At 44.2% G+C, this 10,953-nt stretch overlaps 1 protein-coding gene across 1 annotated transcript; it reads left to right on the top strand.

Annotated features, from left to right (window-relative positions):
* Window positions 1-1,240: 1,240 nt before the first annotated feature.
* Window positions 1,241-6,371, top strand: LOC149187802 (uncharacterized). Its single transcript, XM_089409768.1, has 7 exons — window positions 1,241-1,556; window positions 1,776-2,074; window positions 2,219-2,979; window positions 3,773-4,142; window positions 5,007-5,189; window positions 5,914-6,043; window positions 6,154-6,371. The coding sequence occupies exons 1-7, from the start codon at window positions 1,241-1,243 to the stop codon at window positions 6,369-6,371; spliced, it is 2,277 nt and encodes a 758-aa protein (XP_089265894.1).
* Window positions 6,372-10,953: the final 4,582 nt, after the last annotated feature.

Below are 10,953 nucleotides of genomic sequence, written 5' to 3'. Positions count from 1 at the left end.
AAACCCACCAGGTCACCCTGCTCACAAGGAGCCGAACCATTAGTTGACTGAGGGAAAAGGAGCAGATATTGATAACATGGAACCAACTGAACTTACCTTGTGAGTGACGGAGGAACCGAAGAAGGTTGGCACCGAATTCTGCCAGATTCGTGGAAGGTCGATTCAAAACCAGAGGGTTGCCACCTGAAGAAGCTCCAACCAACAAACGACCACAACAACTGAGGAAGATACAAACATTAAAATCGCATACCAAAGAGAAGGGACGCAGAGACGTAACAGAAAGCCACAGATACCCAACGAACAGTCGAAACTTAACATGGACCGGACAAGAATTAAACCTACCAATTGGGTACAACAATTGTCGGATGAAGAGGGGAGATTATCAGGCCGAAGCCCTGAACTAGAGGACACAGCAACAGAACTCCATATCGAAACCACCAGAAACCGTCGAAAACGTCGAGCTCACAAAACTGGGAGAATGGGTGAACAAATGACTTGAGCGCGGGTTTGATCGCCCATACCAAGACAGATTTGAGAATTCCGAGAGTGGACACTTGTCAAAGAACCGAAACCAGAAGTACCAATCAATTGTGCAAGCACCAAGGATCAAATCCTTGTCATTAAAAAAACCAATCGCCGGCAAATCAATCCAATACCAAAATCTATTGTTCATCATTAATTTCACTTTATTTCCACATTGATAGTCGTGGGAAGCGTGTCAACGTGGGCTGGACTCATCAAGTGGTATCAGAGCAGGAAGTTGAAAAAATCGGAATATGGAGGTTCAAAGACGAGGACGTGGAAGAGGTGTGCGCAGAGCAGCAGATGAGGGCTTGAGGGAAGAATTAAGGGCCCTTACTTCTCGCCTAGAGGCAGTGGAGGCAGTGGAGGCAGGAAGGAGAACAGACCCATAACTTGGGGATGACAGTGAAGAGGAGACAGTAGCTACTACAGATGGATCAGATGAAGAGACCCCAAAGATAAAATTGTTGAGGTCAGTGCTGCTAGCCAGCAGCAAGCCCAAACCGAAGATTCCCAATTATGATGGCAGTCTGTCTGCAGATGTTCTACTGGACTGGATAAATGAGTTGGATAAGTATTTTGAGAATGAAGAGATCAGTGAGGATAAAGAGTCAGATTCGCTGCAACCAAATTAAAGGGACACGCTGCTTTATGGTGGGATAGTGTCCAGGCAGACAGAAGGAGAATGAATAAGCTACCGATAGGGAAGTGGCCAAGGATGGTGGCAAAGCTGAAAGGTAGATTCATGCCTAAAGATTATCAAGTTGAGATTTATCGACGGGTACAGAACTTAAGACAGAAAGGTATGATAGTAAAGGAATACACGGAAGAATTTTACCATGTAAACCTGAGGGCTGGTTATACTGATGATACTCTAGAGAAGACAGCAAGATACGTGAATGGTTTGAGGCTGGAAATATTGGATGAGATCAGTATTCTTTCCCCGTGGAACATAGAAGAAGCCTTTCAGAGTGTTGTGAAGGCTAAAGAAAAGATTAACAGAAAACAGAATAATAGGAGAGGACGAGGAAATGGCAGAGGACGAGGACAGTCCTACGGCAGAGGGAGAACTGCCAGTAACAGCGAAGAAGGCAGCAGCTCCAGGGCTTTAGGAACAACAGAGAAGGGAGATAGCACGAGAGGAGGTCGGCCATATCAGCGAGGAAGAGGGAATGGCCAAGGAAGGGGAGCTAATGTCCAGTGCTACAGGTGCCACAAGTGGGGGCACAGATCCTTCGAATGCCCGGAAGCAGAGCAAGCTGGCCAGAGGGGAACATTTGTTGCACAGCCTGAGGAAGCTGAGGCACCGCCCCAAGAGGTGGAAAATGTGGCAGAAACAGGAGAGGCTTTGGTTCTGAATAAGGTGCTATTGAAGCCAGCCAAGGAAACTGCCGAGCAGACCCAACGGAAGGCACTGTTTCGGACAGTTTGCAAATCACATGGAAAGTGTTGTAAATTGATCATAGATAGTGGAAGTACAGACAATTTGGTATCCACCGAGATGGTGGAGAAGATGGGATTGAGGCGACTTAAGCACCCTACACCTTACAAGGTGTCATGGTTGCAGAAAGGCCACCAGCTATTAGTTGATGAACAGTGCGAGGTTGAATTTCACATTGGCAAGTACCAGGACAAGGTTGTCTGCGATATCATGCCAATGGACGTGTGCCATATACTGCTAGGGAGACCGTGGCAGTATGATCAAAAGGTGATGCACGATGGGAAGACGAATTGTTACAAATTTGTGAAAGATAGAGTCAAGCATACGCTTGTACCCATCAAAGAAGAGGATACAGCAGAAGCAAGTGGAACAAAAGCATTGTTGGTAGGAGGAAAACAGTTTATCAAACAGATTGAGGAGAATGAAGTGAATTATGCTGTCGTGAGGAGAACTAATACTGTGGTGCTACACATAGAGATGTATGAATTGCCTGGAGAGATTCAGGGAATGTTAGAGGAAATCAAGGACATTGTAGTTGATGACTTATCGGACAAGTTACCTCCCAAGAGGAGCATCAACCATCATATTGATTTCATACCCAAAGCTAGCCTACCAAACAAAGTAGCGTATCGAATGAGCCCGGAGGATAACGAAGAGATTCGCAAACAGGTGCAAGAGTTGTTGGACAAGGGGTTGATCAGAGAGAGCTTGAGCCCTTGTGCGGTGCCAATGGTACTCGCGCCTAAGAAGGGTGGAGAATGGCGGATGTGTACGGACTCACGAGCTATTAATAAAATCACTATTCGATACAGGTTTCCCTTACCTAGAATATATGATATGATGGATTGTCTCAGTGGGGCAGCTTATTTCATGAAGATCGATCTGAAGAGTGGCTATCATCAGATCAGGATCAAAGAAGGAGACAAGTGGAAGACAACCTTCAAGACCAATGAAGGGTTGTACGAGTGGATAGTCATTCCATTTGGTTTGAGTAACACTCCTAGTACTTTTATGAGGTTGATGAATGAAATGTTGAAAGAGTTTATCGGTAAGTTTGTGATAGTATATCTTGACGATATTTTGATTTTTAGTAGAACAAAAGAAGAGCACCTTCAACATGTTCAAAGAGTGCTAGAGAAATTACAGCAGAACAAATTGTTGATAAACCTGAAGAAATGTACTTTCCTACAGAAAGAACTAGTTTACTTGGGCTTTGTAATCACGGAAAAATAAATTGAAGATGGATCCAGAAAAGATCACAGTGATCGTCAATTGGCCATCACCGAAGAGCTTGTTTGAGGTATGTAGCTTTCATGGGTTGGCGAGTTTTTACCGCAAGTTTATAAGGAATTTTAGTGAAATATGCGGGCCAATGCTAGACACCATCGAAAAGGCTAGTCAGCCTTTTTGTTGGACCAAGGCATCAGAGAATAGTTTCCAGCTCTTGAAACGAAAGATTACAGAGAGGCCGATTCTAAGGCTACCAAATTTTAATAAGCTTTTCCAGGTTCGGTGCGATGCAAGTGGGACAGCCATTGGCGCTGTGCTCAGTCAAGAAGATAAACCGGTTGCATTCTTTAGTGAGAAATTGAACGAGAGCAGGCAGAAATATTCCTCATATGATAAGGAATTTTATGCTGTTGTCCAAGCTTTAAAGCATTGGAGACACTACCTGCTGGGGAATGAGTTTGTACTATTTTCTGATAATTCAGCGCTGCAATATGTAATGCAACAGCATAAATTGAACCACAAGCATGCCAAATGGGTAGAGTATCTGCAGAGTTTCACCTTTGTGCTGAAACACATCAGTGGGCAAGCCAATAAGGTGGCAGACGCATTGAGCAGAAGAGCTTTGCTCTTACAGGAAAGTACAATACAGGTGATGGGATTCGAACACTTAAAAGATTTGTACCAGACCAACACAGACTTCAAGGAAGCCTTTGAAGCCTGTCAGAATCCCGTGCTGAGGAATACAAGTCCATGGTTGGACTACAACTTGCAGGAAGGATTATTGTTTAGAGGAGGACAGTTATGTATCCCGGACTGTTCGATGAGAGAAAATATTGTACGGGAGAAACATAGCGGGGGTCTAGCCGGTCATTTCGGCATAGACAAGACTTTGGAGCAGCTCAGACACTTTTATTACTGGCCCCGAATGCGCAGGGATGTACAACGGTATGTAAACAGGTGTAAAGTCTGCCAATTAGCTAAGGGACATAGTCAAAACACTGGACTTTACACACCACTACCTGTTCCAAGTAGGCCATGGGACTCAGTCAGCATTGACTTTGTCTTAGGACTGCCTAGAATGCAGCGGGGATATGACTCAGTGATGGTGGTGGTAGATAGATTTTCAAAAATGGCGCATTTTATTCCGTGTCGAAAAACTAGTGATGCCACTCATGTAGCTCACCTGTTTTTCACAGAGATTGTTAGATTACACAGCCTACCCAGATCTATTATTTCTGACAGGGACGTAAAATTCACAGGACACTTTTGGCGCACCCTGTGGAAAAAGTTGGACACACAGTTGAACTTCAGTTATGCATATCATCCCCAAACTGATGGACAAACGGAAGTGGTGAACAGGAGTTTGGGAAATTTGTTATGGAGTTTGACTGGGGAAAATTCACGGTCATGGGATCGCGCTCTCGCTCAGGCGGAATTTGCTTATAACGATTTGCCAAATCGTAGTATCAGACACAGTCCATTTCAAATCTTATATGGCATGCATCCTCGAGGGATACATGAACTGCGAGATTTGGGAAAGTTGGAGCGGAGGAGTGCAGACGGAGAAGATTTTGCAGAAGCGATGAGTGAACTACATGAACGGGTGAAGCTAAAGTTGCAGGACAGTGTGCGGAAATACAAACAATAGGCATATTTAAAGCGACGGGAAGTCCAATTCAATATAGGTGACGAAGTCCTTGCTCACTTACGCAAAGAACAGTTTCCTAAAGGCGCGTATAACAAACTAAAATTTAAAAAGATTGGTCCCTGTAAAATTTTGCGTAAGTTCTCAGCCAACGCTTATGAAATTCAGCTGCCACCTGATACAGGCTTATCACCTATTTTCAATGTGGCAGACCTATTCCCCTATACTGCCAACTCAGAGGATGACAGTGTGGTACGGCCAGAACGGGACACCCAAGTTGGAGACAGTTCTTGGATGAGGCACATGCCTTCGGTTCAACCCCATGAGATCGAGAAGATTCTCAATACCCAGGTAGCCAAGAAGACTCGCAGGAAGGAGTATCTACGATACCTCGTCAAGTGGAAGAACCGTCCAATTGAGGACAGTTCGTGGCTCGACGTGGCGCAGATACAGAAGGCTGGTTATTCTGTGGAGGAGCTCATGGAACGGAGCCATGATTTTCTCTTACCCCGGGAGCCTGATGCAGGAGCATCTGGCTGACAAGACGAGATAAAAGGAAGGCTGTTTGGTCTCTGAAGGGGACGGAGGAGTAAATTTGCTGAATGGATAACATGCTTGTTTCTTTTACTTTTATTTCATTAAGTTGTCTAAGTTAAATTAATGAACAGTAATTAGGAACAGTAGGAATTATAATTAGTTAGGATTAATGTTTTAAACAGCTAATTTCACCTTTGTAATAATGTTGAACGACAATGAAAAGTTCTGTAACAAAACTGATGTAACTGATCGAACATAACTAACAGCAGTTGGAAAACTAACAGTTTTCCAACAGTTGTTTTAAGAGAGAAACAAAACACAGTGTAGGGTTCGATTTTACAAAGAAATGAAAAAATAAAGGATTGAAATTTATGTGCACATTTCCTCTCCAGCGTTCCAAAGGCTGTTTACATTATTTTAAGTGAGATTACATTTGTTTGTATGTACAATACAGATTGTTTGTCGCATATTTACAAGCATATGGTCGTATACGTGATTATAGTCACAACGATTTTAGCAATTGAACGTGAGCACACAGGTTGCAAAGGAACCCAAGGAACGTGTTGTGAAAACCAACCATACAGTCCCCGAGAGCACACACACAATTGAATGTAAAGGAGGTGGAACCAGCCGAGCCCAAACAAGTAACAGCGTTTTAACATTGCCAAGTATGCCAGTGAACAACCATTTACAATTCCATATTTAAATTAATACAGACAAGGATATAGAATTCGAGTTCATTTATACATCCATATACATCTTGTTCGAAACCAAAAAGACCTGTCTTACAATTATACCGATCATGCCTATGACAAAGCGGGAACTGGACACAGTACGGGTTTAGAACCCTCGACCCATTACAATAACCAGACAGGAAAGAAATGCTTGTGTAAGCCTACAGCGAGACAGTGTGCAGACAGTGACCCAGCAAATCATAATTATACAGACTCTAACAAACATAGCCTAAGGCCGAACGGAAGCAACCAAAGAGCATAGAATGACACTACCCGTGTCTAGTCGTAGCAACCAAATTGCCAGGCGCCGAAACCCTCGAGCAGCCATACCTGCAGCAACAAACAGATACAAACGATATAAGCACTGACAGTGAAAAGAAACGAGGCCCTGCAACCTAGCAAAAGCAAATAAGTTTCAGTTCTTTACCTGACGGAGGCAAGCCGCGACTATAATAAACCCACCAGGTCACCCTACTCACAAGGAGCCGAACCATTAGTTGACTAAGGGAAGAAGAGCAGATATTGATAACATGGAACCAACTGAACTTACCTTGTGAGTGACGGAGGAACCGAAGAAGGTTGGCACTGGATTCTGCCAGATTCGTGGAAGGTCGATTCAAAACCAGAGGGTTGTCACCTGAAGTAGCTCCAACCAGCAAACGACCACAACAACTGAGGAAGATACAAACATTAAAATCGCATACCAAAGAGAAGGGACGCAGAGACGTAACAGAAAGCCACAGATACCCAACGAACAGTCAAAACTTAACATGGACTGGACAAGAATTGAACCTACCGATTGGGTACAGCCATTGTCGGACGAAGAGGGGAGATTATCAGGCCGAAGCCCTGAAACGGAGGACGCAGCAACAGAACTCCATATCGAAACCACCAGAAACCGTCGAGAACATCGAGCTCACAGAACCGGGAGAATGGGTGAACAAATGAGTTGAGCGTGGGTTTGATCGCCCATACCAAGACAGATTTGAGAATTCCGAGAGTGGACACTTGTCAAAGAACCGAAACCAGAAGTACCAATCAACTGTGCGAGCGCCAAGGATCAAATCCTTGTCATTAAAAACCAATCGCTGGCAAATCAATCCAATACCAAAATTTGTTGTTCATCACTGATTTCATTTTATTTCCGCATTGATAGCCGTGGGAAGCGTGTCAACGTGGGTTGGACTCATCAAGTGGTATCAGAGTAGGAAGTTGAAAAAATCAGAATATGGGGGTTCAAAGACGAGGACGTGGAAGAGGTGTGCGTAGAGCAGCAGATGAGGGCTTGAGGGAAGAATTAAGGGCCCTTACTGCTCGCCTAAAGGTAGTGGAGGCAGGAAGGAGAAGAGACCCAGAACTTGGGGATGACAGTGAAGAGGAGGCAGTAGCTACTACAGACGGATCAGATGAAGAGGCCCCAGAGATAAAATTGTTGAGGTCAGTGCTGCTAGCCAGCAGCAAGCCCAAACCGGAGATTCCCAATTATGATGGCAGTCTATCCGCAGATGTTCTGCTGGACTGGATAAATGAGTTGGATAAGTATTTTGAGAACGAAGAGATCAGTGAGGATAAAAGAGTCAGATTCGTTGCAACCAAATTAAAGGGACACGCCACTTTATGGTGGGATAGTGTCCAGGCAGACAGAAGGAGAATGAATAAGCTACCGATAAGGAAGTGGCCAAGGATGGTGGCAAAGCTGAAAGGTAGATTCCTGCCTAAAGATTATCAGGTTGAGCTTTATCGATGGGTACAGAACTTAAGACAGAAAGGTATGACAGTAAAGGAATACACGGAAGAATTTTACCGTGTAAACCTGAGGGCTGGTTATACTGATGATACTCCAGAGAAGACAGCGAGATACGTGAATGGTTTGAGGCTGGAAATACTGGATGAGATCAGTATTCTTTCTCCGCGGAACATAGAAGAAGCCTTTCAGAGTGCTGTGAAGGCTGAAGAAAATATTAACAGAAAATAGAATAATAGGAGAGGACGGGGAAATGGCAGAGGACGAGGACAGTCCTATGGCAAAGGGAGAACTGCCAGTAATAGCGAAGAAGGCAGCAGCTCCAGGGCTTCAGGAACAGCAGAGAAGGGAGATAGCATGAGAGTAGGTCAGCCATTTCAGCGAGGAAGAGGGAATGGCCGAGGAAGGGGAGCTATTGTCCAGTGCTACAGGTGCCACAAGTGGGGGCACAGATCCTTCGAATGCCTGGAAGCAGAGCAAGCAGGCCAGAGGGGAACATTTGTTGCACAGCCTGAGGAAGATAAGGCACTGCCCCAAGAGGTGGAAAATGTGGCAGAAACAGGAGAGACTTTGGTTCCTCTGAATAAGGTGGTGTTGAAGCCAACCAAGGAAACTGCCGAGCAGACCCAACGAAAGGCACTATTCCAGACAGTTTGCAAATCACATGGGAAGTGCTGTAAATTGATCATAGACAGTGGAAGTACAAACAATTTGGTAGCCACCGAGATGGTGGAGAAGCTGGGATTGAGGCGACTTAAGCATCCTACACCTTACAAGGTGTCATGGTTGCAGAAAGGCCACTAGCTATTAGTTGATGAATAGTGCGAGGTTGAATTTCACATTGGCATGTACCAGGACAAGGTTGTCTGCGATATCATGCCAATGGACGGGTGCCATATACTGCTAGGGAGACCGTGGCAGTATGATCGGAAGGTGATGCATGATGGGAAGACGAATTGTTACAAATTTGTGAAAGATGGAGTCAAGCATATGCTTGTACCCATCAAAGAAGAGGATACAATAGAAGCAAGTGGAACAAAAGCATTGTTGGTAGGAGGAAAACAGTTTATCAAACAGATTGAGGAGAACGAAGTGAATTGCGCTGTCATGAGGAGAACTAAGACTATGGTGCTGCACATATAGATGTCTGAATTGCCTGGAGAGATTCAGGGAATGTTAGAGGAATTCAAGGACATTGTAGTTGATGACTTACCGGACAAGTTACCTCCCAAGAGGAGCATCAGCCATCATATCGATTTCATACCCGGAGCCAGCCTACCAAACAAAGCAGCATATCGAATGAGCCCGAAGGATAACGAAGAGATTCGCAAACAGGTGCAAGAGCTACTGGACAAGGGGCTGATCAGAGAGAGCTTGAGCCCTTGTGTGGTGCCAACAGTACTCGCGCCTAAGAAGGGTGGAGAATGGCAGATGTGTACGGACTCATGAGCTATTAATAAAATCACTATTCGATACAGGTTTCCCTTACCCAGAATGGACGATATGATGGATTGTCTCAGTGGGGCAGCTTATTTCACAAAGATCGATCTGAAGAGTGGCTATCATCAGATCAGGATCAGAGAAGGAGACGAGTGGAAGACAGCCTTCAAGACCAATGAAGGGTTGTACGAGTGGCTAGTCATGCCGTTCGGTTTGAGTAACGCTCCTAGTACTTTTATGAGGTTGATGAATGAAATGTTGAAAGAGTTTATCGGTAAGTTTGTGATAGTATATCTTGACGATATTTTGATTTTCAACAGAACGAAAGAAGAGCACCTTCAACATGTTTAAAGAGTGCTAGAGAAATTACAGTAGAACAAACTACTGATAAACCTGAAGAAATGTACTTTCCTGCAGAAAGAACTAGTTTATTTGGGCTTTGTAATCACAGAAAATGAATTGAAGATGGATCCAGAAAAGATCGCAGCGATTGTCAATTGGTCGTCACCGAAGAGCTTGTTTGAGATACGTAGCTTTCATGGGTTGGCGAGTTTTTACCGCAAGTTTATAAGGAATTTTAGTGAAATCTGTGCGCCAATGCTAGACACCATCAAAAAGGCCAGTCAGCCTTTTTGTTGGACCAAGGCAGCAGAGAACAGTTTCCAGCTCTTGAAACGAAAGATTACAGAGAGGCCGATTCTAAGGCTACCAGATTTTAATAAGCTTTTCCAGGTTCGGTGTGATGCAAGTGGGACAGCCATTGGCACTGTGCTCAGTGAAGAAGATAAACTAGTTGCATTCTTTAGTGAGAAATTGAACGAGAGCAGGCAAAAATATTCCTCATATGATAAGGAATTTTATGCTGTTGTCCAAGATTTAAAGCATTGGAGGCACTATCTGCTGGGGAATGAATTTGTACTATTTTCTGATAATTTAGCGTTGCAATATGTAATGCAACAGCATAAATTGAACCACAAGCATGCCAAATGGGTAGTGTATCTGCAGAGTTTCACCTTTGTACTGAAACACATCAGTGGGCAAGCCAATAAGGTGGCAAACGCATTGAGCAGAAGAGCTTTGCTCTTACAGGAAAGTACAATACAGGTGATGGGATTCGAACACTTAAAAGATTTGTACCAGAACAACACAGACTTCAAGGAAGCCTTTGAAGCCTATCAAAATCCCGTACTGAGGAATACAAGTCCATGGTTGGACTACAACTTGCAAGAAGGATTACTTTTTATAGGAGGATAGTTATGTATGCCGGACTGTTCGATGAGAGAAAATGTTGTACGGGAGAAACATAGCAGGGGTCTAGCCGGTCATTTCGGCATAGACAAGACTTTGGAGCAGCTCGGACACTTTTATTACTGGCCTCGAATGCGCAAGGATGTACAGTGGTATGTAAACAGGTGTAAACTTTGCCAATTAGCTAAGGGACATAGTCAAAACACTGGACTTTACACACCACTACCTGTTCCAAGTAGGCCATGGCACTCAGTCAGCATTGACTTTGTCTTAGGACTGCCTAGAACGCAGCGGGGATATGACTCAGTGATGGTGGTGGTAGACAGATTTTCAAAAATGGCGCATTTTATTCCGTGTCAAAAAACTAGTGATGCCACTCATGTAGCTCACCTGTTTTTCATAGAGATTGTTA

The sequence above is a fragment of the Pinus tabuliformis genome, chromosome 3_1 (assembly GCF_031772625.1).
Source record: "Pinus tabuliformis cultivar Carrire ecotype Pingquan chromosome 3_1, CPIR1, whole genome shotgun sequence".
NCBI classification, from domain to species: domain Eukaryota; kingdom Viridiplantae; phylum Streptophyta; class Pinopsida; order Pinales; family Pinaceae; genus Pinus; species Pinus tabuliformis.
Note: the sequence above shows the minus strand (reverse complement) of the source record. Positions and strands in the feature narration are given on the sequence as shown.

Excerpts from the sequence above, each read along its gene's own strand:
- LOC149187802 (XM_089409768.1), top strand. The coding sequence starts at position 1,241 with ATGGTGGCAAAGCTGAAAGGTAGATTCATGCCTAAAGATTATCAAGTT. Across the intron at positions 4,143-5,006 it reads GCAGGGATGTACAACGGTAT|CTGCCACCTGATACAGGCTT; the intron begins GTAAACAGGTGT and ends TATGAAATTCAG. Across the intron at positions 6,044-6,153 it reads CAGCGTTTTAACATTGCCAA|ACCTGTCTTACAATTATACC; the intron begins GTATGCCAGTGA and ends GAAACCAAAAAG.